Genomic DNA, 27,098 nt, shown 5'->3' with positions numbered 1-27,098 from the left:
GAAATGGTAAACCCGTGAGGAGAGGCAAATGGGGGAAAACACTGCTGAGATGAATGCGTTCTTTTCCCTCGCCCTCTTGACAAGTTGATCAATTGTACCAATTTTTATCTACACACTCATCCTTTGCCGAGTATAATACCAAATCGCGATCTATATACGTCACTATCAACTGATCGAGCATCATGCCTCCTCATCCCGATCCCGCCGCCACGAGCTTCACCTCCACCTCGCACGACTCCTACCCGGCCATCGCACAATCTCCGACCAGCAGGGCCGAACAGTCCTGATCACAGCTCATCCAAAGGCATCGGCCGCGCGACTGCTGTATCATTCTCCAACGCCGGCGCTGCGAACATCATCATCGCCGCGCGTTCCGGCTTCGACGAAGTCGAGCAGGAAATCCGCTCTGTTGCCCCGTCCTCCTCCTCTGCGCCACAAGTCCTCAAGTTGCAGCTGCATGTATGCTCAGAATCCACGTCGCCGATGCGGATACCTGGAAGACTGGAAGCCCTCTCCATCCTGCTGGTCATAAACACGGTAATCTTGGGCCCGGGTTTCGTTGACACAGCAGCGCATCTAGTCGCAGCGAAGGCAATCGCCGCGTTCTGCCTGATGTTCGGATTTTTTTACGCGGCTGACTTTTATTGCTGAGATGCCGACTGCTATGCTCAATTGTCCAGGTAGATGGAACTTGCGATTCCTCATACCATTTAGCTTGATGCTGCTTGGCCTTGAATATCACGACAGGTGGGACGAGAACCCCTATTGATCCCACTGCTTCAATGATTGTTACCCATTCTCGGTTTCCCTGCGTGATTGTACGGGGTCTCTCACTGCGTTCAGCAGACGTCACAACCTTTGCTGTTGATAGGAGACCCGTAGCAAACCCAGTCTCGTCGAAATTATATATATCATCTTGGTGGATCCCATATTGGATAATGGTGTCACGTATGAGCTGGAACCACTCCTTGACCACCTTAGGATCCTCCATTTTGGTCAACTCTGGCCTGCGTTTCACAAATTGGGTGGCCCAATTGATCCCAACCTGTGTAGTGGAACTGCCGGTTCGATTTAGCAATAGAATATTTGCCATTTCACGAAGGAATGAAGGTCTGAGAGGGAAGCCACGTTTGTCAGATTCCAATAGCCATTTAACCAACATTTCTTACTCAGTTGTAGTGAGAATATGGCTATTTTCGCGTTTCTCTGTGCGAGGGGTGGTTCCCCTGATACGCTCCTGAAGAGTAGAACCAGGGACCCCGTATACTGTAGCAGCTCGTCGAATTGATTTAACTTCTTTCGATTGATATACTTGCATAGCCATTTGAATTTGAGATTCATTAGCATAAGGCATTCTGTATGTTGTTGATAAAATATGACGCGTCGAAAATAATGGTTGTGGAAAATCACCACCACACCGTCAAAATTGAAGATTTCATATCAAAATCAACCGCAACAGAATTAAATTGGTCAATCTAGCAGTTCAGATTGATAGCTATTTTACTACGACAGTGTCTGATTGTAAGCAGAAGGCAGCCTTCAGTCGAACAGTGGAACTACTACTGTCTACCTATTACCGTTACTGTTACTAGTCTGTGATTTCTCCTGACAATATACCTCTGTTTGGACACACATTACAGCTCGCCTTCCGCTGCCCACGTATCATACATTCAGTTCTATCACGACCACAGCTGAGCTAGTGATCTCGTCACTAGATATATTTATTATTTACACTGTGACATTGTCACATTAGTAACCGCATCGACGTCGCAGTTAATGAATAAGCTACCAGATATTTATTTGTGACTACCTCAGCTATCACTGAGTAGTGTCTTTCGAATCTATCAATGAGTAGTGTTTTTTTTGAATCTGTCACTTAGAAGCTACCTTCAACAGTGATCAGCTTACAGTGTGTTAGTGAAGTGTCGCTAAACTGAAGGTAACCTATAAACCTTTCTCCCTACAAATATCATCCGTGCCTTAATGGACACCAAATATACAATGGATATGGATGTCTTAGATAGTAGTGCAACGATCCTATCATCCATCCCGACCATCATTCGTCAACAAGAATATCAGTCGACAGGAAGACGGCGGGCCGGTCAAGAATGTTGTTGAAAATTGAGGGTGTCGTGGTGTTGTGTGGGTCATGTGACCCTACGTCATGTTAGCTATGACGGCCGAGTTTTCACTGAAGCAAGTGGTTGACACTCATTTTCGGGTTCTCAGGTGCCTAACAAACGACTATATCCGTCGTTGTAATGTATGCAATGCACGGGTACCATTTGGGCACAAAATAATCCTTTTGTGTAGTGGCGACTGGGAGGATGTCTACACCTACCAGTTTTCCCCCTTATGGGAGACCATTGAAAAAAAGATTCAACCTTCCATAAACAACTATTATTTATTAGTGAGCAACTATTAAATATTAGTGATCATCTATTATTCCTTAGTGACCAAGTCTAAACTCCCAACCGGACATCACCTAATTTCCTTAGCTAGGAATTTTTCGTACAGAAAGTAGAGTGCACTCGTACAGAAAGTAGAGTGCTGGGACGAGAGATATCGAGATCTCGAGGTGATCTCGGACGATGAGCCTGATGCAAAACGACAAAAGTATTATTACAACGCCTTCGAAGAGCATTGCGAACAGATCAGAATCGATTCGAATCAAGCAGAGGGTCTAGACGATGATCCCTTTGCCGACAACGAGTTCGAAAAATGGCAAGCAACTTACCGCAATGACGACAAGTTTGTTCGTGATCCAATAGCTTATTGGCATGAGAAGCGCTTTCAATACCCTCGGCTCTCTCGAATGGCTCTCGACTTTCTCACGATACAATCCATGTCTGCCGAGTGTGAAAGGCTGTTCTCAGCCTCAGGGCAGATGGTTGTCCCTCAACGGAGTAGTCTTCATGCGCGAACAATAGGGATGTGTCAAGTGCTGAGGTCATGGTTTCGCGCTGGTATTACCAATGACCTAAATTCTTTGTTCCTTTGAATCATGGAGGAGAAAAGACAGCTTGAGAGCATGCATCTCAATGATGACGAGTTTAGAAGACGGGAGCTATCATGGCTTATTGATAAGGCGCAAGAACTTGCTGCTGAAGAGATGATTTAAATGGTCAGGGAAAGCGGCAGAGAGGTTGCTTACATGGTAGTACGGTATTTTTACTCAAGACTACTTCAAAATTGCCGGAGCATCTTAGGTGGGCTTCCTCTGAGAGGACGGTGACAGTCATAGTGGGTCACCCCATACACGAAGTCAACTACACTTACACCCATCTACATTTGAGGAGTCCGTTGATACACTACATTCAAGTCTCGCTTATTAATATACACTTACTCTACACAGACAAAAACTATGTAGTTGATGTAGTTGATTGGCGCCCTGATCTGTACGATGCAGACAATCATCCAGCACTTTGTGTCAGTGCTGCACCTCGTGTTACCGGCAGGTTGAAGCGAATCACATATTTGGAGTTCGATTCACGTAAAGGGACGTCCTTCACTTGCACCCCGGATCATCGACTTACATTGACCACGATCGGTACCCGACCTTTCGCAAGCAAAAATAGGGTCAGGGTTAACAAGTTAATCTTAATGAACAATTCTGCTCTCGACGTGGCAGTCAGTGACAGATAGTCAGTTCTTGGCTTTCTTACGAATTGATCATCCTGCCTATTACCCAATTTATCGAAAGAGAGGGAGTAGACTTCAATTTCGAACGAAAGTGGCAATGATGGGGATGCGAAGGGCATCAGAGATCAGAATGGTCCAGAGGTTATGGTAATATGTATTACCATCTTCACGCACTGAGTCTAACTCTGGTAACCGGCGGGTTTGCTTTGCCCTGAATACTACAGGACCGGAACATGCTGCGTTTGTCGTAGTTAGTAGCCCGGAAAAGAGCTCAGGGTATACGGTGGACGGTGAGTTCCGGCCAACGGGACGAATGAATATGCCGACGGCACAACTTTACACCGCTTCAAATCAACCCTGAACCGCCAGATGGCAAGCCAACTAATTAAAACGAGGAATGGCATCAAGCCCTCACAATCAATAGTGGGTTTAAGTGGAGCAGAAAGTTGGTGTTTAGATAGCTGTCTGAGAATAGATATGGATGGTCAAAGTTCTTCTGACAGTAATTATACGCCACCATTCATATATAAGAATCTAAGAGCTAGAGGTTGAATCCCTGCCTGGACAAAAGCTCTGTAGCTGGCAATTTAAGTGGTACATTTTTTCAAGAAATGAAGGTTATCCTTACCGGTCCCACAGGCTATATCGGTAGCGAGGTTCTAAAGCAATGTATCTTGAATCCGTCAATCACGTCCATTATCGCACTCTCGCGCCGGAACTTTGAACCACCAATGGCAGATCCTGAGAAAAAGCTCCGGGTCATCATCCACAGTGATTTCACGTGCTTTAGCCCCGAGGTCTTGGCGGAACTGGGCGGTGCGCAAGCGTGTATATACTGTCTTGGCACAAACGTGCCAATTAAGCCACCAGAGCTCAATCGTCAGATTAACTTCGAATTTACCCTGGCGACAGCGACTACGTTCGCAGACGAGTTGCACGGAAAACTACAGGCAAACGGAAGATTTAGGTTCGTCTACCTTTCTGGTGCACTTCCCGAGAAAGATCCAAATAAGCACCTCTACTTCGTTGCAGAAAACCGCAAGATGCGCGGGGAACTTGAGAATGAATTACTGTGTCTCGATCACAAGAATCGCAGTGACGGATTTGAGATCTATATTGCGCGACCGGGTTTCGTATTAAAAGATGCTTCTATAAGGATCGCCCTCAGCTGGGTCTTGGGCTGGATGTTTAGATTTATTACTCTCGACTGTCTTGGGAAGGCCATGGTGAATTTGGCTGTAAATGGACATAAAGAGACATTGGTCGAAGATTGGATGTTGAAAAGTTTGGTTGAGAAGGATTGAAAATTAGAGCACGATTAGACGCTCAGTACGAGATTCAGCTGCTGTATGGGCCAAATATCCACAATTCATTTAGCTCTAAATGACAATAGCTAATGAAATCAGAATTATATCCCCGATGAATAAATAGTAGATTAAGTGTAAGCTCTACTGATTAAAAGAAGCTAACCCTGGTTAAGGACTCCATCATATAGCTTAAAAGAAGTGTACCGAGGTAGGAGAAATTTGTCTTGCGAGACATGGCGAACAGTCACTGAATCACAATGGCCTGGGCATAAAATTTGAGGCGGACTATGCGGGAAAGCCTTCACGTCATGTGTCCCACTCGAGTTAGCAAGAGACTGCAAGAGCGAGTGGACTCTGCATTGAAGCATGTCAACTCCAGCGCTGTGCCGCAACAGGCTGACATCATCGCAGAACAATGCAAAATGGCTCAAAATCAAGCCTGGATGATTCAGCGTCGCAACACAATCCTAAACCGTAGCGGTGCAGATCGGGCGACCGACTGCGCGGCCGGCATATACTATAGTCAATAGACGGATTGTCATCAACTGAAAGTGAGGAGGACTGCATAGCATATTTCAACACGAGAACTTGACAATGTTTCCCCAAACTTATGGTGAACTTGTGTTAGGATTGGAAGAGCTCTTCGACTTATTTTCGACTCGATAACTGCACTAAGTATGCTAATTTTGTACATATCTGCTTTATTACTATCTTGATACGAACAAACTCCAATACTTTTATCAGACTACCACTCCCTAATCCCACCATCTGGACCTCTCCAGACGGGATTTCTCCACGAGAATTCTTTAGTCTCTTTCGCGGCTTCACGAACGAGATCCTCATCGATATCGATTCCCAAGCCAGGACCACTCAGTGCCTCAATAAAGCCATTCATTACCTTGAATACGTTCTTATCCTTGAGATAGCTAAACAGATCGTAATCGCTTCCGAGATTATAGTGCATTTTCCAAGACATCTCACAGATCAAGAAGTTCGGTGCAGAAATTGCGATTTGCAAAGATGCAGCAAATGAAATTGGACCTAGAGGGCAGTGAGGTGCGACGCCCACATCATATGTCTCTGCCATAGTGGCGATACGCTTGGTCTCGGAAATGCCTCCAGAATGCGAGATGTCGGGTTGAATGATGTCAATACAGCCACTTTCCAGGTACGGACGCACCATTTGACGCGTAAATAGTCGTTCTCCGAGCTACAACTTCTCAGTATAATGCAGAAAATGGCAATATTATTCACGTACGGCTATTGGAGTAGTCGTCTGCTGATATAGCTTCGTTAGTTCTTCAATATGGCCAGGAAGAAGCGGCTCCTCGATAAATAAAGGTTGATAAGGTTCCAACATGCGGGCTAGCTGCTTTGCCATAGTCTTATGAACACGACCATGGAAATCAAGACCAACGTCAATGCCAGTCGAACGCACATCTTTGAGACGTTCAGCTGTCGCTTTGAGATCATCTGGACACGCCAACCAGCCAAGCTACTTTTACTAAGACAAGTTCTGTACGTACGCGTTGAAAACTTACTGATTCGACGGCATTCATTTTCACTGCAGTGAAACCCTGGTCTTTCCGATCTTTAGCCTGGCGCAAGACATCATTCGGTCTATCGCCGCCAATCCATCCATAAACGGCCACTCGATCGCGCACTTTACCACCGAGAAGTTGCCAGACAGGAACTCCAAGAGCTTTGCCCTTGATATCCCATAAAGCAATATCCAGGCCAGCCAAAGCAGACATCAAGACCTCCCCGCCGCGATAAAATCTATGACGGTATGCAGATTGATCTATAGATTAGATTGATCCCAAAAACACCATACCACGATTGCTTACAGATATCTTCAATGTTCGCTGCCTCCCAACCTATAAATCTCTCCTTAAAGTCCTCAAATGCGCCTTCAACAGCCTCGGCGTGCCCTTCTAACGTTGCTTCTCCCCAACCCACTATTCCTTTCTCAGTTTCAACTTTGACGAATAGCCATCTTGGTGGCACTCTAAACGTCTCAATTGACTTAATCTTGTCGGATGTAGCCGGAGAGATCGCGGGAAGACCCTTTCGCTCGTCAGTTTCCAAAGGCGATGGCATTCCTAATTTTGCGACTTTTTATTTAATGTAATCAGACATATACCTATTCCGATACTATTAGTTACACGCTCGGGCTATAGCTAGGGGGGTAGAAATTGTATAAATAGGGAGGAGAAAATCGTTTGTGAATCCGGCGGTAGATCGATTTGACAACCGATGCCGTGAGCCATCTACAACCATCGGCAGCCGTCGACAGCCGATATTTGTTTACGGCCCGGGCGGGGCAATGGTCTGCGGATTAGGGGTACTCGCCATTATCCCCGCCCCGGCCCGCGCAAAAGATGTGAACACTTCTCTACCTAACGCCACTTCTGCATAAACTTATTACTTTCCAGCATCATCATCCCTACGTATATTGCGAAAAAGGCTTATGAGAAAGATGAACGTGTTGATCGAGAAAATGTTTTCATTGCAAGATAAGGTTGCCGTCGTCACAGGTGGTACTCAGGGTCAAATCTCCTCAAGTTCTGTGGAGTATGCCGATAGTGTAATTCATGCGGCTATCGTGGGATTGCCGTTCTATCGATCAGAAGATGTACGAACGACAGGAGGCGCGGCTAACCGTGGGGGCTCCAAAGGCAGTCAATAGCCGTTCAATGCAAGCTATGCAACTAAATGAGAGAGCTACATAACACTCCATAGCCGCTGCCTGTCACTTGTCGATTTCTCTCAGCATTCTACTGGAGCTGTTTCATATTCCTGATACCTTTTACAATCTCATGACTTCGTTTTATTATTAAAAGTTGAAACTTTCGATCGTAAGAGAGTCGGAGGAGTGATCCATTATTAAGCGCCTCCAGTGCCCATAGCATTACCGAATTGTTCTATAAAATATGTTAAACGAGATCTGAGATCGGTACAACAGCGGACATGATTCTCGCGGGACTACGATATACAGTCAAACCTCGCTATAACGATACTCGATCACCGATATAGTAAAATTTGGTACCGCAATTCTAAAAATCAATTCGTTATTACTATTGCCTTCCTAAACAAGTCTAGTGCCCCGCTAAGCCGATATGAGGTAGCTGTAAACATTCCATCTTACTAGCGGGATTCTACTGTATAGATTTATGCGATTAGTGGCTCTTTCCGCTGATTCTATACTTTCCAATAATGTAAAATCTTCGCCAGGAGGACCTCTATACGTCGGACAATGATTTCCGGAGAGTTTGACTTTCCTCTTTGGATCTCGGACTATTGTGTTGCGGGATATTGGTTGTTCAAGCCTTGGCTCTAAACTCCATTTATCCGTCAGAAGACTCCAAGCATTATATTTGACATCAACTTATATGGATAGCTTACAACAGTCTTAATAATATTACTCAGACAACTTGGGCTGTTGACGATTTGCCGGTTTGCCGATATCGTATCGGAAAATATACGATACGATACGATATCTCCAGCCTAAAATCTTGCGAATAAATTACGAATAAATATCAGCAGGCATAGGAGTTAGCCGATATAGTATCGGCATATAGTCGCCGATATCGGTTATCGGCAGAAAATCTCTTAACTTAGGACTAGCTGGTATTCAAAATGTCAGGTAGCGATAAAAGGCTGCTTCTTTGTGCCTGAAGCTCCAGGGTCAGAGTCGGGAGCGTAGATTGAATGCTTCTCCAGATGTCTTGCCATTTTGAAGTTGAAGTGTGCCTTGCCGAATCTGTAGTCCTCCAATTACATCGGATCCCAGTCTGTTCATCGATATAAATGCAACGGATATCACGGTCTGTGAGCCTCTTGCTTTTGGTCCTCTTCATCATCCACGGCCGATTGTACTCTGTGGTCTCGAAATACGCCCACATCCACTCGGTAGCCCGGGTCGCTCTATTGCGAGGTTGAATCGTGCAACTGTCTTCCGAGATAATGGAAGAACTGGAATCCACGATTACTGGGCTTGTAGGATCCTGAGAAATTGATTGAGAAGGAACGATTTCGCAATCTGGACTATTAGCGACGCCAAAATCAATTCATCCGAGTGAACAGAATCGATCGGTAATTCCTGTATACGATCTTCAAATGAAGCTTCTTCATCACTTCCGTCATTCAGAAGACGGTAATCCAGGCGCCTCTGGCGGCTAGGTCCTAACCCTGCTCCGATGAGTTCGACGTTCCTTTCTTTTGCCTTTTGCCACGGATGATGTCAGCGTACATCAAAAGTTACTTGTTTGCTTGTTTCTGTGCGCCCGGCCTAGTCCGGGGTTAAAAGTCTTTTGTTGTAAAATTAGACGCCGGAGAAGTGTATATAAGGAAGGGTTCATACCCACTCTCCGGCATAGTGGATATTCTAAAATATATCGACATAAGCCTCATTCCAGTCCATATCGTATTTCAGGGTTGACCGACTGCCAATCCTTCAGGACCGGCTGGTTACGATTGACGAGAAGCCAACCTACGATGAGTACTGTCTCCAAATCAAAAATATCGCCGACCGATTAGAAGAGTTTAAGCAACTGGCTTCCTCGCCCTCTGCCTTGCGGACACCTAAATACCGCACCCAACGCACCGGGTTTAATATGTATATAATCCGCTAATTCAAGGTCTCTCAAATAGTTTAACTACAACCTTTGTTTTATAGTGACGAATCGCCTAACTCAAAGCTTAAGGCTGATGGACAAACCATTCTGACTTCAATGAAAAATAAAATTAACTATCTCCGCTAACTCTTGCCTTAGAATTGACGAACGGTCTAATACAAAACTTAAACAAGTAAACTACCGCTCGATGTAAGTACGAATAAAACTGCCCCTGTAATCTCTTTCAGTGTATATCAAACTCACATCACTTTAAAATCTCTAGCTTTAATATCATGCACCACACTTCTATACACACTATTAGACGATACGCTGTAAATAACAAGGTACCTTTAAACCTATTCGTCAACCCTGTTCGCATTGCGAATCAAGACCTCCGTAAGCCATATAATACACTTCACCTACTTCTGCGTCGTCAATAGCTCTAGAACCCGAAAACCCAATAGCGGTACAATACTTGTTGTCCACAAAATAGCATTCTATTTGTATATTACACGGTTGTATCTGACCTACTATCCCCAGAGGATTAACGTGTCCGAGTTCATGCATCCTTTGTCCGTATAGTTCCGTATGCGGGTGGTACAGGTCGACAGTATGGTTGATGTAAGCGCAGGCGCTACTTGTGTCGTAAACATTAGCACACGTCCCGCTCTAGCCATAAGCCTCGCCTGAGTCATAAACCCAAGAATTGTTTGTCCCATATTGCTGTAATACTTGTTCAGCCCAGTTCAGCATGACCAGTGCTATACCTGCTATCGCACACTGTTTGAGCCGCCCACCTAGGGTACCAGCAACCCAACCGAAGTAGGTCAACCACGTGTCTGTACAGTAATATGCATACACGACATTAGCCCCGGTGAGGACCCATCCAAAGAAACTAATTGAACCGTCAATGACTGCATTAACCCACCCCCTGCCTGCTCTTTTGAGGACAACAGCACATCCTGTACTATCCGCGTCGGTTCCGTGACCTATCTTACGGGTGTCACTATATGATCCGTATAGATAGGCCGCGTAGGCTGTTGAAAAAATGATTAAGGTCAATATGGCAAATGCCTTCATTGTCCTATTAAACGCCAAATATTCATTCGGTAACTTTGTTGCGTTGTTCATTTTTCAGGGTTTCAGGTTTTCTTCGTAGTGATTGTATCGGAGAAGTTGGTGCTGCGCACAATTGCGATATGGGACAATTGTATGTGAAACCACTTCAGCCGTGGGCCCCAGTCGCTTAAGTATTGTGCGCGACCGAAAAATGTTTTGCTTTTAGGGCAGAAATTGCTCTTAGGGCATATCTGTACATATAACTGGTGCTGCATGGCCCTGCAAAGTGTAGTGAGGTAGGCAGATGCCACACAAAATTAGATGTACCCGGCCGGTTTGCTGCAATGAGAGTGCGGCACCATAGTTAAGAGCGTAGGCAATGACGTAAGTGCCATGACCGCCGATTTTAGGTAGCACCACGACACCCTCATATTCAAGATGCACTAGGCCACTAATCTCCTACAGATGGCAGAGGATGGGTAACCGACGTGGGTTAAAATTCCGGGACGTGCTGTCCAGGGCGTCGCACGGCGTCTGCTCGGATTCACACCAATCCTGAATCGGTACGGCTTGGACTTTCACGAGAATGTAGGCTATTGACTGACTATCACGGACAGCCATGACAATTCATAGCCTTTGAGATGGAAGTTTGTTAGTGCTACTGTAGATACAGTTTTAATTTCAAAACCAACAGGAGTGGTCCGGGTGCATATACGGTATTGCAGAACTGATTTTTCCTTATTTTGGTGTAAAAACTTAAGGAAAACTGCTGAACCCTTACCCTGGAAGTACTACGATAGTTACTCTTGTAGTAACCACATTAATTCCACAATAGTTTTAGGGTGCGTTTGGATTCCCAATTATAAAATAAGTGGAAAATAAGTGGAAAATAATTGAAGTAATCCAAACGCCACGTCACTTATTTTTTCAGAAAATAATTAGAAAATAATTGCCCACCAAAAAAAATAAGTAGGTCAAACCCACTTATTTTCTACTTATTAATTTTCCCCCCTCTACAACGTACTTCAACCCACTCCCACACCCCCTCGGAACACCTTCCACACCGACAAAACCGCAGGAATGGAGGATTTGATGCGTCAACCCGTCAAACAATCAGTTTGGCTGAGGTAAATGTAGTGTGGCACGTGCCAATGAAAACGTTCCTTTTTTTAGGTTTTTTTTGGTTTTTTTGTGCGGTGGGAACCTAACCCAGGAAATTCACGTGACAAATAAGTGAAAACTGAAATGGGATTAAGTAGGAAATAAGTAGGAAATAAGTGGGAAATAAGTGGGAAATAATTACGGTAATCCAAACGCACCCTTAGTTGGAAACCCATTTGCCCATTACATTCTTCCAGTCCCCTTGCCCTAACATTCTTGAAGGATACCCTTGCCCCCGTTGTGTACATTCGATAGTTATGACGCGTCTGTTCCCACGCGTTTTGTTTACCATAACTACTGACAACTATATTCTCTCTTACACAACAAGAATCATTGCAAGCATGGAATCGTCTGTAGTTTCTCCACGAGGATCTCAGTACTCTCAGAAGTGCGCATCTTGCCGCACTTTAATTTGTTGCGCTACTTTTGAGGAACGTCAAGGACTGTTTATCGGCAAAGGCGGAAAATCTGACAAGAGCTGTAAAAACTGCCGGGCCAACGCAGTATGTCTACAGATATTGTGATAAAACGTTGATGGACATTGCTAACTAAATCTCTAGAGTCAAAAGTTCCAAGACCGAAGGCTTACGATCTTGATCAGGAAGTTGAGTCTCATGAAGACTTCATGGAAGTCGTGTCATCGTTCCTGGAGCAACAGGATAGTCATATATTTGACCGCTAAGCCCAATCTTTTACGTTTCGAATAACTCTGACTGGATCTTTTGTGCTTGAGAATGATGTGTCTGTAGCTACATTGACAATACTTTATGACCATAAGGGTCACGTCGAGACACCGAAATTCCATGTCACTGAAGAGGTGCAGAAATATATCGAAGCGCACAAACTAGTCCCTCCCCGATTGATATATCAGAATTTAATCGCAATGGCCGACGGTTCCCAGTTTAAAAATACAGCTTACATACAATTACCCGCCAGCAAGTGTATAATATCTGGATGTCACTTACAAGAAGAGAGTGGGAGAGGGATCCAAGGGATGATTTTAGATCCGCGCAGATGCTGGTGGAAGAACAAGAGGGCTATTTTCTAATTGAAGGACTTCAAGACCCATGGCGTTTCATTGGCATTCACAACTCCTTGTTTCACAGAAATATTCATTGATTCCACTTTGGTACCAACAAGCACGGATATGAGCTCTACTGTGTTCTTACGGCGCCCGATCTGGTCTCGCTTCCTCTTTCCTATCTTCTTCAATTTGGCTGATTATGATTATTTTGCAGCATATACATCGACGTCAGGTGCCCTGAGTACACTCGCTCTTTTAATTCTTGGCTAGCGTCTATAAGACCTCGGTGGATTTCAAAGTTCAAGACTCTAGACGCAGAATCCAGAGTCCCCGAACTGAAGAAGCAAAAAAATATATTGCAATCCAAATTTCCAGCTAGCATAGTTACTAATTGTCTAGTCTATATCTGGTCTTATTATTAACCGTCGCCCGCTAACTTGGCCATTTTTTTCAAGATTCCATGCCTCTTGCACTGTCGATAGGCCACCTAAAATATCCACCGGAAGCAACTTAATTTTACCATCTATGAGTCCCTCTTCTATGAGACTCCACCAAACCCACCGGGAAAATTCCCTATTCTCCGGCTTTAAATAATCGTCGAGGTATTGAACAAAGTGGCCGGTCACTCCAGGAGGAAGTTGAACCCCCTTTCTCACGCCCATCGTTGACAAGAAGCTCCCCCCACCATGAGCGGCTAGGACTTGGCCGATCGTCACTTGATCTGAGGCCGAGTCCGCCGCTGCAAGTACGGCTTCAAATGGCCCGAGAGATGTAAGATCTTCGACCACAGAAGGTGACTTTCGATCGATGAAATGCGCCGCCCCTAGCGATTCCACGAGCTGCGCGTTATGGGCTGATGCAACGCCGACCACCGCGTAGCCTGCATTAGAAGCCAGTTGCACTGCGAACGCGCCGAATGAGGATGAGGCTCCCCAGATCAAAACCTTTTTAGCCTTATTACTAGGGTTTGGATTACTAGACGGCCGGTCGAGATGCAAATGTAATATCAACGCGCTCACAGCGGCATAAAAACTCGAAATCGCAGACGCGTTCTCGAACGGGACGTCACCAATCTACTGTGTTGTTAGCATACTTTATTGTCAAGGGTGCCGGAACAAATAAGTACCTTTGCTGTCAACTCTTGTGAGGTCAACGCATACCTTTGATAAGCGCCAAAACGTGCGTCGTTCCGAATGGTGCCTGCGCTATTGGTGACAATACGGTCCTTTTCCTTAAATCGAGTCACACCAGCACCTACTTTCACAACGATGCCAGCGAAAGATACTGTACACCAAGAGGGTCAGTCACGTGAAAAAGTCTGCCAGCTCCATGGCCACAAAAGGGTATCACTCACGGCCGATTATAGTAGGATAGGTCAATTCAAACGGTAAGATACCTTCTTGGATCTTGTATTCTGCGGGTTGAACAGCAACGGCTTTGGTCTAAAGGACTTCTTTGTCAGCTGCGTAAGAAATAGCGCCCTGGCAGGTTCAGAAAGGATTGCGAGAATTCATCGTCCTGCCACATATTTTGGGTCTCACCTCGATAAGAAGCTCATTCTCGCCCGGGTCGGGTGTGCTGGCCGGAGCAACTTGTAATTCCTTCCCCACGCCTGGAAGCCAAGCCGCAAGATTTTGAATTGGCGGCATCGATCTGTAGTTAGGGCCAGGCGTCAATCAAAGAAGATGAGGTCACGCCTGAGGAATCCACACCGATATGTCGGCGACAGGCGAACAGATCTCCTGTTGCGAATAAGGCATTATTTATGTTCTGTTTAGCTTGAAGTCATACACATCTTTTTCGAGCTGTGCGCCAAGAACCGCTAACGCAAGCAGAAGTAACACGTGTGCGTCTTTTGAGTTAGGCATTAATCAGCGAGAGGTCAAAGTGGATCTAGGATCAGTTGCTCGAACCACAAAGTCTATGAAACCGGGCTTAATCAGAAGTGACGCTGCAGCCTGGAAGGCGTCTTTCCTTCTCCGTTGTTCTCCGTAGGCCTTGTCGCATGCCAATGCCTGGAAGATGCCACCCACTCTTTGTGTCACTCGATCCTTATCAAAATCTGTAGCAACCTCTTATGATGCCGCCTCACTACTGTCGCAGATTACGAAGGGGGGTGATATGGCAGACCCCGAGATTTACTATACTAATGACCTGATTCTTCACTTGCCGAATTCCCATAACTGGGCCTTCTGAAGAGCCCGAAGATGATTTAAGGACCTCAAAAAGAGTATATTATGATAGCTACTGGGATGTCGTTAGCCATGCTCCAAGGAGAGGAAGATGAATGAGATATTGATAAGGATATTTCAGAGTCAAGGCCTTTGAGGGGGCAATACCGTTACTAATAATGATTATAGGTTGGGGGGCGGGATCAATGCGGGGAAGGAAAAGACCGGCTGCTACCGGAATACCTTAAATGGGCCTCAAGGTTTTTCGCCCTAAGAAATTTTAAATTCAGGCTATGCCGTTGTAGGTTAGTGCGACATTCAGAGAGTACTGGATCGTCGCAGAACCAATCTTTAGATACTAGGACAAGAGATAACTTATCTTCTATCATTTTTATTACAAATCCAAATTTTCATCTGTCAAGTACGGACGACTTGACTTCCTCATGGATGCCAACTTTGCTTCCATTATTATTCTGGTCCTCTCTTCTGGAGCGACTTGTTCTGAAGAGATTTTTCTCTAGTTCGTAACATCGGGTTCTAAGGCTCTCTAATATTTCCTAAATGGCACGCACTATCATCTAATTCGCCGACAACACCTTGTTCTGATAAACGTGTTCCAGAACGTGCACTACTCTGAAAAGGAAGATGGTCTCTATGGGAGAGCTCAGGAAAGGAAGATGGGCCTGCCGTGCTGCCCTGTCTCTGAAATGGAGTGACTATTGGTATCATTGCTAACAGGTTTACGCAAAAGCAATAAATTTGTGTCCGCAGTTGGATCGATTTTGATCCGTACGGAGATGAGCTTCGTTTCTGCAAGTTTATGATGAATTGCCTGATTTGCTCTGATGGCCTGCCACCTGTTTGCTTGTTTGCTTGTTTTTTATTTGCCTCGCTTCCAGTGTAAGTGCCCGAATAGACTGATCTCGCTACTATTTTGCTTTCTTCTGCAATTATTTGATCAATAATGGCTATATAATAGTAATAACTACACCAACAACAATCCAGCGACTGTAGTCAGGAACATAGAATGCAGGCGGCTGCATCAGATAGACTTACTGTCTTTTTGTTTGAGATTTCAGCAGGGTTTCAGTCATTGTTGCCCGCAGCGAAACCATATTGTATGAGCGCCTCACCTTGGAATGAGTCGCTCCACATGTTGCTCATCGCCATTAGCTCATAGTGACGGTCCAACAAGTGACTTTCGATGCCAGATTGTTGAGTTAGTATACTAGAATAGACTGCCTTACTCTCAAGGCGAGCCCATGGCTACAGGAAAAATATCAAGGCTCTAGTGTTGCAGAAAATACAACCCAAAAAGGGCAGTTGCTGACATCGACCGTTACTGTGATGGTGGGGTTGTGATGGTTAAAGAGTCAGTAACTGGCTATTGATTGCTGGAGAATGCACAAAGATGAGTTCCCATACATGGAGGGCGCAGCAAGAGGTTATTTGGCAATTTCAGCTTCTGAGGAAGCGGTGGAAAGACTGTTTAATAGAGGAAGGGATTTGCTAGGCTTGCGTAGGCCGGCACTTCTTGACCGGAGAGACTATGACGAGGCTTATGTTATTAAGGGGCATGTGTAACAAGGATGCCCAGGTGGTTTGAATTTAGAATGCACAATGTTTTTTAGAATACATATGTCTACTGAATATTCTCATAATTCGTATTCGCATTACTAAGCAAGAAATCTCCAATTATTTCGCATTTGTGTCCAGCCCTAATCTGCTGCGACATCAGATTTTACTTTCCCTGACGGGGTTTTAGCTCAATCTGCATCCGACCTTTCCCATTTCGTCTCAATCCGTACGGTAATGAGGCGCCATTAGATGTACGGAACTCAACCAACTCCCAACGGCAGGACTCATTATTCAGCGCCGACGTCGCAGGTTGTCTGCCCAGTTTGAGTCAAACAATTCGCGTCAGCTCAAAGCACCTTCGGTTTGAGTCCCAGGTTCTAGTAAGTCATGTCGCGAATGAGCTCAAACCGGTTTTCAGTCGCTGACCAGGCGCGGCAATCTCACCCGATCGATCCGTCCGAACCTTTCAACCTTTCCTGGGTTACAGGCAAGACCATAGTCATCACCGGCGGGGCATCAGGTTTCGGTGCCTCTTTCTTCAAGAAATGGGCTACTGCCGGAGCGAATGTCATAATTGGTGATGTCGACGATGCGAAAGGTGAATCCATAGTTCGCACAGTCCGTACAGCCACTGATAACCGCAATCATCACTACCTTCATTGCGACGTTACAGATTGGCAGTCCCAGGTCAACTTTTTCAAGCAGGCATCAAAGCTCAGCCCGCACGGCGGCATCGATGCTGTTGTTGCCAATGCCGGCGTCGTGGACGTGAAGGCGAAGTTCAACGAGCCAGAAAACCTTGATATGGATGATCCTCCCAAACCCGATATGCGTGTGATTGAAGTGAACCTTGTCGGTGTCCTTTACACGACCCATTTGGCGCTGTTCTATCTCCCTCGGAACCCAGGCTCTGAGCCTGCAGACCCGAATAAGAGTACAAGCAATATAGAGGAATCACCGCGAGATAGACATCTTCTTCTGATTGGTTCTATGGCGTCACTACTACCAATTCCGCAGCAAACTTTGTATGGAGCTGCGAAGCATGGAGTGCTGGGGCTCTTCCGCTCGCTGCGGATCACGGCATTTACAAAAGGAGTGCGCGTCAACATGGTCTGTCCATATTTTGTCGACACGGGAATTCTCACTCCAGCTGGGCGGATGCTACTAGCTGGAACTAGTCTGGCCCAAGTAGAGGATGTGGTAGAGGCGGGCTCGAGACTGATGGCGGACTCTAGGATCAGTGGGAGGAACTTGGTGGTCGGCCCTCGTTTAAGTATCGTCAAAACAGAACAAGGCGAATGGCAATATTGCAGAAAAGAGGAGAATCAAAATTGCATGGAGGTTAGCCTATGGGAAGTCCAAACGGATGATCTTGAGACTAGTGATGTCTTTATGAGACGCGTAATTGGGCTTATGAACGCGGCGCAGGAAATGAGGGGATGGATCCTGTGGACGAAGGACATAGCCAAAGTATTGTTCACATGGTCAAAGTCCCGGTAGTACTACCTTCTTGGAGACGGGAGAATTGAGAGAAATGGAGGAGACTGGAGAATAGACGTCAAGATAAGAGTGTATCATGCCTGCACGCGCCGAGCACGTCAAGGGCTTCATGCTCTTTAGTTAGATGCCTAGATGGCAATAGATGTAATTTGCGTTACGATCTCCCATAGATTCCGACTCTATCCGCGGTTAGGATAATTCTGGTTACTATTAATTGACTCTTACAATTTATTGTGTCAGGCGGAATCTTGGCTGTGCTGAGTTACGATGATGACCGCAATAAACTTTGACCTTACGACAAAGGTGAGATGCGATTTCTTGAAGACCGATGATGTACTGAGGTTTCAACGGCTTTGTGGCTTGATATAAAGTCTATGGTCGCTATCTTTTCTAATATTTCGTTATATTCTATTACCAGCGGTCTCCTACAAGGCCACTACATTTTACCCCGAAAGAGCTAATTACAAGAATCTAAAATCATATTCTTGCATGATGCTACTTCAGCCGATTGCCCAGCAACTGTTCTATGTACTCCTGGCACTCTCAGAATCAGTCTTGCGGGAATGAATCAAATGCGGAGAACATGTGCTGTGCTGTTCATGTCCTTGCGAATCAGCCAGACTTCCGAGCCCAGTAATCTAGTATTGAAGATGTTGTAGTCAGATCTGGACATATGTTCTCGTTATATCCGAAGTTTCACTGTGAGTAATTTTATAGAGTGAGTCTGGGGTGAGGCCAAAAGAGTCGCCAGGGCTGAATGCGACTATTCTTTCCGTTCCCTGGATTTCCGAAAATCCTGAGCAGTATTCGGGTTCAGAATGTTCGTGGCTAGGCGCGGAAGGCATGGCGGTACATAGAGTGCTACTCTCGTGGCTTTGAGGGTCAATCTGCGGCCTTTGTAGTAAAAAAATATAAATCACATCGAAGACTACCGGAGTCATTGGAAATAGAGTGAGTTCGTACATTAGCTTCAGTTTTATAATAGTATTGTCATAACTAGAATTTATTCCGGATGACCGTAGAAAGTATTGTATTAAGAGCCATTTTATGCTTGCTAAATGACTTTTAGTATAACTTAGAAAATGCAGACTCTGATATTGCCTGGTACTTGGATTCGGGAGCTACCTCCCATGTGTTCAATAATCGTAACCTGTTTGCCTCTAGCTACCCCTCAAACAATTGCTTTTGCGGCAGTTGGATGGGTGTCCTCTCCCACCAATTGTCCGCCATATCTGCGGAGGCGTTGGCGGTCTCTGTGGTGAGCGAATAATATTAATTAATTGGCAATAGCGGGACACTGCTACTCCAGCAACCCTAGCCCTAAAGTGTATTGAATCTGATACGAGGATGGTCGCAAGCGACATGTCCGCAAGCTTACCCGCATTAACGGTGTAAATAACTAAGACAGCGCTATTTTATGTTGGACTATCGATCCTTCAGAAAAATATAACTTTGAGACGCCGGCTACTACGACTAATCACTTGTGAGACCACCGCATACATGGCTTGAATTGTGCTGTACCAACCCTGTGTAGTCATGGCAGCAAACAGGAGCCTTGGCCGGGACATTGTCATCTACCTCGCCACAGATCCTACCGTCAGCATTGGAGGCGGTTTCACAAACCCGACTTTCACGAAAACGACATTTCTAGACTCGTTGGACGTGCTGATCACACATGACTTACCGCTTCGGGTCTACAAGATTAATGATGGCCGGGTACGAATCCAGCGAACTCAGGACCTTCTATTGCCTGGAGAGTATGAGGTTGAGAGTGATGGTAAGTATAATTGGCTGTGGGTCGGTTAAAGAGATAGTAAATTTACATATTATCAAGGACACATGGAAGTCACAGACGCGCCGTACTACAAACGAACTTCTTCTGCCATGTCTTCTCTCTCTGCATCAGGTAGAGTTAGGTCATTTCCAGCCTCAGTTCGCAACCGTGATCGAAAATGTGTAATTACTGGAGTTTCAATGACGCAGCGTGAGCTCTTGCAGCAGCGCTGGACAGGATATGATGCAGCGCACATATTTCCTGTGGCTCTCGAGTCTATGTTTCACAATTACAATTTCGGCGAATTAGTTGTTCTAGACGACCGTGATGGTAGTGTCAATTCACCTCAGAATGGACTTCTCCTTAGGAAGGATGTACATGGCCGGTTTGACCAGTATGAAATTTCAATCAACCCGAACGTATGGAGACAACGTTAACGGCAGACGTTGAGAACAGTCGGCACTCTAACTTGATTTAGGACGACTATCGCATAGTCTGCTTCCTTGACGATAGCTTGGGCCTCGCAGGACGACAACTGGATACTATATGCAGAGACATTGAACATCCGCATCACGTTAATGACAACATTATCTTTTGGCACTTCCAGCAGGCTGTTCTGGCCAACATGAGAGGGGCGGGCGAGCCAGTATTTGATGAAGATATCCCTCCCGGCTCTGATACTATGAATGCCATACTCAGCGGCCCTGCTCCTGCCGAGCGTATGGAATTTGAATTGTCAAGTAGACTGGGTGACGTTATACGGGCTCAAGGATCCTTATTAATAAAGTGATCGCTAGTCTGCGAGTACAGAGCATTACGAGAGAAAAGGGATATTAACGTCGTCGCAAGACTCGCGAATATATTTTAGGTAACGTAGGGTATGGGTATTTGGGCCGTATGGTCATTTGGGCCGTCTACAACAACCCTTCCACATTTCAATACATTATACTTTCCTCTAGAAAAGAATTGCAAGATCCAGATAATTCTTCAGTGTCTTCTCTTACAATTGGTTCCTCAGTTTCCTCAATTTTGCGCTTGCGTGGGCGTCCATGAGGCCGTTTTGTGACCTGCTTCTTCGTACCATCTTCGGCACGATGAAGGGTAGATCGAGTAACATGAAATTGAGCACCAGCAGCGTTAATACTGGTATACTCATTATTTTGCAGGGCCAACAGAGCCATTTGCATCTGTTCTTCACGATCCATGGCTTTTTTGCTTCTTCGATATCCCATTGCTGGAAAAAAGACGTGTTGAAACTGGAAGGGTTGTTGTTGCCGGCCCAAATACCCATACCCTACGTTAGCGTAAATGCGCATTAAATGATGATCCTGCCGGAGCGCTATTCGTATGTCACATTGATCTTTGTTTGTTTCGTAGCAATAACCCTGGGTGAGCTTGCGGACGTGTCGTTTGCGACCATCCCGCACTCAGGGGTAAACCTAGCTGGGGCCCAGACATACGCACTCGGTCTCGAAATTACACAAGACCGCATTCTGGATCCCAAACTTGCCGTCGTCGTTCGCCATAAAATATAAAATAATAACTTATGTTGTGAGAAAATTACGTTCGCACTAAACCCAAAATAGCGCTGCCACAAAGTTAACTTTTGTCAAAGTGCAGATGATTCATTGGCACCGGCAGCTTTATAAAGATTATTGAGGCTAAATACAGGATACAACAGACTCCAGAGAAAGCGACTCAAACATCAAGCTCTGTTGATCAGCGATATCTCTTTGTAGCACCAGCGACTGCCCGGCAGCAAGTGCGCGGCGGCGGAAGATTTCTCGGTGGTGTAACTGCGACGTTGTTGGCGTGTTTAGTAGAAAAAGTCGCACGATTTTGCCGCCCGCTGCATTGGCTGCCAATTTGTTTTCTTTTGGCTGGGCCATTGTTGTGACATTGGACTATGCACGCTTATTTTGCCATTCCGGTTTAAATCCCATCTGCGGTTTCATTGATTAGTTACATCAGCTTGCGTTCATATTTCTCATCTCAAATTGTCGCGCTCATTATAGATCGTAGGTATAATTCTCAATTGGTAATCTTACAATGTTTGTCTCTAAGTTTTAATTAGTGTCTTAGAGATATCACTCTACGCCTGTCAGCAGATCTCTGCGTCGAAATATTCATTTCTACGATGCTTCAGAGCCTGATCGACCGCTCGGTGGATTACGATTAAATCGATCGGTTACAGCCAAGAATTTTCTGTCGATGCTAGACATCCTCATCGTGGCAGATTGTCCGTATAGCGTAACATTACGTGGTACAGGATTAACCTTGACCCGCACCAACGAGCCTCTTCGTCCCGGCGACTATGACTTAAAGCCAGACTCTCCTGGTGGCAAGCTTATTTTGGAAATGCGGTGTATAACTGCGGCTGATGCTTGAACAGGCTTAATATCCGTCACAGATGAACCACATATACTGCGGGTGCTGTCACATACGGTCAGTGGCAGAGATAACCGCTTTCGTCATCTAGTCCGCGAGAGAGATGGAAAGTGCGTTATAACTGGACTTGTCAACACGGATGCTGATATTGGCGATTGGACAATTTTCGAGGCAGCTCACGTCTTTCCAGTCACGCATGAAGAATACTTCCGTAATCAAGGATTTTCTCGTTGGATTACAAACAGAGCGGGAGAGCATGATATAGGGATCAATTCATGCCAGAATGTACTACTTATGCAGTCCAATGTCCATCAATTGTTTGATAGTTTCAAATTCTCCATCAACCCAGAAGACAACTACAAGATAGTCAGTTTCGATTCCGATCTACTGGGCCTTGATGGGAGGGTGCTTGACTCCGTATGTCGAGATCCTAATGATGAGCGAAGTGTAAGAGATGAGCTTCTGCGGTGGCACTTCCGCCAAGCAGTATTGGCTAATATGAGAGCTGCTGGAGAATCAGTTTTAGAGTTTGACTTTCCACCTGGAACTGATATGGTAGGAGAAATCCTCAGCGGGCCGGACGCAGCGAAAAGGATGGAAGCCGAACTTTTCTCGAGATTGGATCAAATATCTCCCACCTAGAGACTAGGTGTTTCAAAGTCTCTGCCAACCCCTCACTGAGCAGAGGCGGGGACATTTATAATCAGAAGGCGAAGGTTGTTAGAAAATCGCTTGGCATTCAATGACAAATACTTTGCGTTATCGAACAGTGCTATGAAATTTCTTCCTTATGCGAATACGAATTTATTTTATTCATCAATTATTCGTAATATTGGTAAGTACTTGTAGATTCTAAATTACACAGCTTGTCGGCATCGTCGTTGCTGTATATGTCCCTTAACAACACTAGTCTTCTCATAGTCTTGTCGCTACCTTCAATGAGGACGGATAGTCGATTCAGTGAGAACGCAGACGGCGTGGAATAAGCCAACTGATAAATCATCGATCCCACTTACGGAAGAGATTTCACAATGACTATCGGACAATAATATTAGTGTCTATTTCTTAAAATCGGTCAGGTTTAACCCAGTGACGACGAGTTTCTCACATCGATTGTCATCCATGTCACCAGCTTCACTCGTCGCGTAGAGCTGTTACCGATACTATATTGTCACGATTTGGTGACATCGGGGATAGTAGTGGCAAAGTAAATGGCTGCCGCTATTATTTTGGCAAAATCGGCGCCGATACTCGATAATCTGAAACCGCTTATTAACCACAGATCACCATATTGGCACCAACCTAATCTAGTATTATACGCCAATCGCCTATAGCCATGGCCTCAGCGGCAGCTACATTTGTCTTTGGCGTTTACAACGGATAATCGCAGAGGTGCAATTCCCGGAACTTTTAAATTAGCTGTCGAGGCCGCTCAAGGCGAGTACCCATGACAGGGTTTGTCGTATGTAAAAGACCAGTGCAAAGTACATCTAAATTACCCCTTTGCTCCGGGCAAGTCTTTCGTCCATTTGATCCTCGTCTGACACTCTTTTCCTCTCTTATGACGACGTAGACAATTATTCAGAAGAGGACATCGAGGCCGCTCGTCTGGTTCTCGAGGACTAAATTGTACAGGTTGTTATGTGGCGTCGTAATATAATTCTACATCAGGTTTTGTTATTGTAGCTTTAACTTGAGGATATACTCAATTTAAAGAAATAACGGGCCAGTCTACCAGCCTGCATTCAAGTCTAGCTTATTAATATACACTTACTCTACACAGAAAAAATATATGTAGTTGATGTAGTTGATTGGATCTCTGTTCGGCGCCATGACAATTGGCAAGCCAGGTTTGTGACTATCAAATAACTTCTCTCTACTAGTTGTAATAACCTACCTTCACCCCCGGCAAGACCCGCCACGTCAAAAGATCGCTCTGTTCTTCAGTCCTGGACATTGCATCAACAACCCTTGCTACTCTGATTAACTCCTCATACAGCGACTTCTAATGACGTTTATTGGTTCCGTGTCCTGCGCTACATTAATCTGCTTGGAAAATGCCCCAAAGCCTCGGCGATTAGTCAGAGTTCGAGGGTCATTTGCAAGACACAACAGAAACAAAAGATTAATGTGACGTACGAATAGCGGTCAGGCAGGATCATCATTTAATGCGCATTGTAAGCAATGAAAAAGCTACGCTATCTAATATATATTCGCCAGTCTTGCGACGACGTTCATATCCCTTTTCTCTCGTAATGCTCTGTACTTGCAGACTAGCGATCACTTTATTAATAAGGATCCTTGAGCCCGTATAACGTCACCCAGTCTACTTGACAACTCAAATTCCATACGCTCGGCAGGAGCAGGGCCGCTGAGTATGGCATTCATAGTGTCAGAGCCGGGAGGGATATCTTCATCAAATACTGGCTCGCCCGCCCCTCTCATGTTGGCCAGAACAGCCTGCTGGAAGTGCCAAAAGATAACGTTGTCATTAACGTGATGCGGATGCTCAATATCTCTGCATATAGCATCCAGTTGTCGTCCTGCGAGGCCTAAGCTATCGTCAAGGAAGCAGACTATGCGATAATCATCCTAAATCAAGTTAGAGTGCCGACTGTTCTCACATCTGCGGTTAATGTTGCCTCCATACGTTCGGGTTGATTGAGATTTCATACTGGTCAAACCGGCGATGTACATTTGTCTGCAGGAGAAGTCCATTCTGAGGAGAATTGACACTACCATCACGTTCGTCTAGAATGACTAATTCGCCGAAATTGCAATTGTGAAACATAGACTCGAGAGCCACAGGAAATATGTGCGCTACATCATATCCTGTCCAGCGCTGCTGCAAGAGCTCGCGTTGCGTCAGTGCAACCCCAGTAATTACGCATCTGCGATCACGGTTGCGAACTGAGGCTGGAAATGACCTAACTCTACCTGATGCAGAGAGAGAAGACATGGCAGAAGAAGTTCGTTTGTAGTACGGCGCGTCTGTGACTTCCATGTGTCCTTGATAATATGTAAATTTACTATCTCTTTAACCGACCCACAGCCAATTATACTTACCATCACTCTCAACCTCATACTCTCCAGGCAATAGAAGGTCCTGAGTTCGCTGGATTCGTACCCGGCCATCATTAATCTTGTAGACCCGAAGCGGTAAGTCATGTGTGATCAGCACGTCCAACGAGTCTAGAAATGTCGTTTTCGTGAAAGTCGGGTTTGTGAAACCGCCTCCAATGCTGACGGTAGGATCTGTGGCGAGGTAGATGACAATGTCCCGGCCAAGGCTCCTGTTTGCTGCCATGACTACACAGGGTTGGTACAGCACAATTCAAGCCATGTATGCGGTGGTCTCACAAGTGATTAGTCGTAGTAGCCGGCGTCTCAAAGTTATATTTTTCTGAAGGATCGATAGTCCAACATAAAATAGCGCTGTTCTTAGTTATTTACACCGTTAATGCGGGTAAGCTTGCGGACATGTCGCTTGCGACCATCTCGCATTCAGGGGCAAATTGTTAGTGCCCAAGTATTACCATCCAGTACCTCAATTACACAAGACGGCATTTTGATTCCAAAATTTGCAACTCACTTTCACGTTTAAAACGACTCTAGTCTCCGTGGAGAAAATTACGTTCACGCTAAGTCCAAAATAGCTGCACTAACAACTGCTGGTAGGTAGAAGTTCGGGAGAACGGTGCGAATCCAGCCTGGTGCTTTTTTTCATCTGTCCGTCGTTTGGATGTTGACTGGCAACAGCCAATCTCGTACGACGTGACACCAACAACGGCTGTTACCTGAAAGGGACTCATCGCCACTATGACTCAAATATCAAAGAGCAACTGCCAGTTATTAATTCTCGAATCGTTTCTTCTTCACTTCCTTCTTAATTAGACCTAACTGGATGATAATGATGATGGGCTAGTGCCTAGTGCCTATTTTAAGGTTGTGAGCAACGACTAGTTTGTATATAAGTCGCCGCACATAACTCGTTCAATTCGGCAGACCCGGTGTTGACTTAGGTTCTACTCTCTAATTTCCTGTTCGGGGGTGCCATCGTCTCCGCCGTCCTGTGGGTATCGGATTTTGGCTTGGGATTTGACCTGGTTTTGCTTCCACGACCATGTCCGCTGCATGTGATACTTAAAAGTTTGCATTATGTATTGCTGTATTGGTGGCAACAAGAGGTGTAAATAGAAATGGTTCATCCCACCTGATCGTGAAATATGGCATACTTATTAGCAAGGTTCTAACTATTATTACGCGAACCAAATATTTGAGAAGCCCTTGCCCAATTTTGGCACATAGATTTCAGGCATGCGGGTCTGCATCGATTTACGCCCCAATTTTACCTAGAGGATGTAGCTTCCCAAACTCGATAAGTCAAGTGAAGTTCATTCCGCATTGCTTCTAAGATGAGACGGCCGTTGTCCTGATCAATAAGATCGCCCTTAACCGTCGGATCCAACAAGGGTGCAATATAGAACGTATCTGATTCATCCATAAAGGTATAGTATTTCTCATATCCTCATTCCGTTCTGCATGCAGGCGCAATGCCAATATGTCACATTTTTTTTGTGACCGCAGACTAGTGTCCGACATCGGACTATGCTCCGGACCGCGGCAGGCTCCGACATCGGACTATGCTCCGGCCCACGGACAGGTGCCTACGCGTGCGGGGTTGGCTGGCAAAGGAGAAGAGCGTAGAATATAAAAGGGGAGACACGCTCCCTAGTAGATAGAAAAATCAAGATTAGTTACACACATTTTTCATTCTCACTATCTCCGATGACGGAGACTCATTATCTATCCGAGGAGGAGCTCCTGGACTTCTCCGACAGCGAGGTAGGAGGTCCGGCCTCCTCTTGTTACACAATA

At 45.4% G+C, this 27,098-nt stretch overlaps 11 protein-coding genes across 11 annotated transcripts; 6 read left to right on the top strand and 5 right to left on the bottom strand.

The window, feature by feature from the left end:
* Positions 1-3,399: 3,399 nt before the first annotated feature.
* On the top strand, positions 3,400-3,570 carry POJ06DRAFT_179884 (uncharacterized protein; the record flags this gene model as incomplete). Its single annotated transcript, XM_056184741.1, has 1 exon — positions 3,400-3,570. A coding segment is annotated over one exon (171 nt), but the record flags the coding sequence as incomplete, so codon positions are not given.
* Positions 3,571-4,189: 619 nt separating this feature from the next.
* Positions 4,190-5,177, top strand: POJ06DRAFT_211573 (uncharacterized protein). The gene has a single exon (XM_056185447.1). The coding sequence runs from the start codon at positions 4,254-4,256 to the stop codon at positions 4,944-4,946; it is 693 nt and encodes a 230-aa protein (XP_056043625.1). The 5' UTR covers positions 4,190-4,253; the 3' UTR covers positions 4,947-5,177.
* A 486-nt stretch (positions 5,178-5,663) lies between these two features.
* On the bottom strand, positions 5,664-7,224 carry POJ06DRAFT_255632 (enolase C-terminal domain-like protein). Its single transcript, XM_056187912.1, has 4 exons — positions 6,797-7,224; positions 6,491-6,750; positions 6,208-6,444; positions 5,664-6,159 (listed from the first exon to the last, which is right to left on the bottom strand). Exons 1-4 carry the CDS (start codon positions 7,047-7,049, stop codon positions 5,695-5,697), a joined length of 1,215 nt encoding a protein of 404 aa, XP_056043624.1. The 5' UTR covers positions 7,050-7,224; the 3' UTR covers positions 5,664-5,694.
* A 1,079-nt stretch (positions 7,225-8,303) lies between these two features.
* POJ06DRAFT_255630 (uncharacterized protein) lies at positions 8,304-9,134 on the bottom strand. The gene has a single exon (XM_056187911.1). The coding sequence runs from the start codon at positions 8,852-8,854 to the stop codon at positions 8,573-8,575; it is 282 nt and encodes a 93-aa protein (XP_056043623.1). The 5' UTR covers positions 8,855-9,134; the 3' UTR covers positions 8,304-8,572.
* A 1,100-nt stretch (positions 9,135-10,234) lies between these two features.
* Positions 10,235-10,696, bottom strand: POJ06DRAFT_238896 (uncharacterized protein; the record flags this gene model as incomplete). The annotated part of the gene is made up of 1 exon (XM_056186016.1): positions 10,235-10,696. One exon carries the CDS (start codon positions 10,694-10,696, stop codon positions 10,235-10,237), a length of 462 nt encoding a protein of 153 aa, XP_056043622.1.
* Positions 10,697-12,079: 1,383 nt separating this feature from the next.
* On the top strand, positions 12,080-12,605 carry POJ06DRAFT_125551 (uncharacterized protein). Its single transcript, XM_056184299.1, has 2 exons — positions 12,080-12,288; positions 12,346-12,605. The coding sequence occupies exons 1-2, from the start codon at positions 12,127-12,129 to the stop codon at positions 12,490-12,492; spliced, it is 309 nt and encodes a 102-aa protein (XP_056043621.1). The 5' UTR covers positions 12,080-12,126; the 3' UTR covers positions 12,493-12,605.
* Positions 12,606-12,939: 334 nt separating this feature from the next.
* Positions 12,940-14,838, bottom strand: POJ06DRAFT_255625 (chaperonin 10-like protein). The gene is made up of 4 exons (XM_056187910.1): positions 14,351-14,838; positions 14,164-14,251; positions 13,936-14,093; positions 12,940-13,882 (listed from the first exon to the last, which is right to left on the bottom strand). Exons 1-4 carry the CDS (start codon positions 14,456-14,458, stop codon positions 13,205-13,207), a joined length of 1,032 nt encoding a protein of 343 aa, XP_056043620.1. The 5' UTR covers positions 14,459-14,838; the 3' UTR covers positions 12,940-13,204.
* Positions 14,839-16,743: 1,905 nt separating this feature from the next.
* Positions 16,744-18,460, top strand: POJ06DRAFT_255622 (uncharacterized protein). Its single transcript, XM_056187909.1, has one exon. It carries the CDS (start codon positions 16,946-16,948, stop codon positions 18,056-18,058), a length of 1,113 nt encoding a protein of 370 aa, XP_056043619.1. The 5' UTR covers positions 16,744-16,945; the 3' UTR covers positions 18,059-18,460.
* A 1,134-nt stretch (positions 18,461-19,594) lies between these two features.
* POJ06DRAFT_211562 (HNH endonuclease-domain-containing protein) lies at positions 19,595-21,058 on the top strand (the record flags this gene model as incomplete). Its single annotated transcript, XM_056185446.1, has 3 exons — positions 19,595-19,835; positions 19,893-20,251; positions 20,311-21,058. 3 exons carry the CDS (start codon positions 19,595-19,597, stop codon positions 20,620-20,622), a joined length of 912 nt encoding a protein of 303 aa, XP_056043618.1. The 3' UTR covers positions 20,623-21,058.
* Positions 21,059-21,717: 659 nt separating this feature from the next.
* POJ06DRAFT_125506 (HNH endonuclease-domain-containing protein) lies at positions 21,718-22,951 on the top strand. The gene is made up of 3 exons (XM_056184298.1): positions 21,718-21,850; positions 21,907-22,173; positions 22,225-22,951. Exons 2-3 carry the CDS (start codon positions 22,044-22,046, stop codon positions 22,860-22,862), a joined length of 768 nt encoding a protein of 255 aa, XP_056043617.1. The 5' UTR covers positions 21,718-21,850; positions 21,907-22,043; the 3' UTR covers positions 22,863-22,951.
* A 1,549-nt stretch (positions 22,952-24,500) lies between these two features.
* On the bottom strand, positions 24,501-25,527 carry POJ06DRAFT_238891 (HNH endonuclease-domain-containing protein; the record flags this gene model as incomplete). The annotated part of the gene is made up of 3 exons (XM_056186015.1): positions 24,501-24,812; positions 24,871-25,229; positions 25,287-25,527. The coding sequence occupies 3 exons, from the start codon at positions 25,525-25,527 to the stop codon at positions 24,501-24,503; spliced, it is 912 nt and encodes a 303-aa protein (XP_056043616.1).
* Positions 25,528-27,098: the final 1,571 nt, after the last annotated feature.

Source organism: Lipomyces tetrasporus, assembly GCF_029532465.1.
Source record: "Lipomyces tetrasporus strain NRRL Y-64009 chromosome Unknown POJ06scaffold_6, whole genome shotgun sequence".
Taxonomy (NCBI): domain Eukaryota; kingdom Fungi; phylum Ascomycota; class Lipomycetes; order Lipomycetales; family Lipomycetaceae; genus Lipomyces; species Lipomyces tetrasporus.
This window is presented reverse-complemented; position numbering and strand designations above follow the sequence as displayed.

Coding starts and splice junctions, on each gene's coding strand:
- POJ06DRAFT_211573 (XM_056185447.1), top strand. CDS start 4,254: ATGAAGGTTATCCTTACCGGTCCCACAGGCTATATCGGTAGCGAGGTT.
- POJ06DRAFT_125506 (XM_056184298.1), top strand. CDS start 22,044: ATGCTAGACATCCTCATCGTGGCAGATTGTCCGTATAGCGTAACATTA. Junction 22,174..22,224: donor AAAGCCAGACTCTCCTGGTG/GCAAGCTTATTT, acceptor ATGCTTGAACAG/GCTTAATATCCGTCACAGAT.
- POJ06DRAFT_255622 (XM_056187909.1), top strand. CDS start 16,946: ATGTCGCGAATGAGCTCAAACCGGTTTTCAGTCGCTGACCAGGCGCGG.
- POJ06DRAFT_255625 (XM_056187910.1), bottom strand. CDS start 14,458: ATGCCGCCAATTCAAAATCTTGCGGCTTGGCTTCCAGGCGTGGGGAAG. Junction 14,094..14,163: donor CTATCCTACTATAATCGGCC/GTGAGTGATACC, acceptor CTTGGTGTACAG/TATCTTTCGCTGGCATCGTT. Junction 13,883..13,935: donor CACAAGAGTTGACAGCAAAG/GTACTTATTTGT, acceptor ACAACACAGTAG/ATTGGTGACGTCCCGTTCGA.
- POJ06DRAFT_255630 (XM_056187911.1), bottom strand. CDS start 8,854: ATGTGGGCGTATTTCGAGACCACAGAGTACAATCGGCCGTGGATGATG.
- POJ06DRAFT_255632 (XM_056187912.1), bottom strand. CDS start 7,049: ATGCCATCGCCTTTGGAAACTGACGAGCGAAAGGGTCTTCCCGCGATC. Junction 6,445..6,490: donor AAATGAATGCCGTCGAATCA/GTAAGTTTTCAA, acceptor TAGTAAAAGTAG/CTTGGCTGGTTGGCGTGTCC. Junction 6,160..6,207: donor AGACGACTACTCCAATAGCC/GTACGTGAATAA, acceptor GAGAAGTTGTAG/CTCGGAGAACGACTATTTAC.
- POJ06DRAFT_125551 (XM_056184299.1), top strand. CDS start 12,127: ATGGAATCGTCTGTAGTTTCTCCACGAGGATCTCAGTACTCTCAGAAG. Junction 12,289..12,345: donor AAAACTGCCGGGCCAACGCA/GTATGTCTACAG, acceptor CTAAATCTCTAG/AGTCAAAAGTTCCAAGACCG.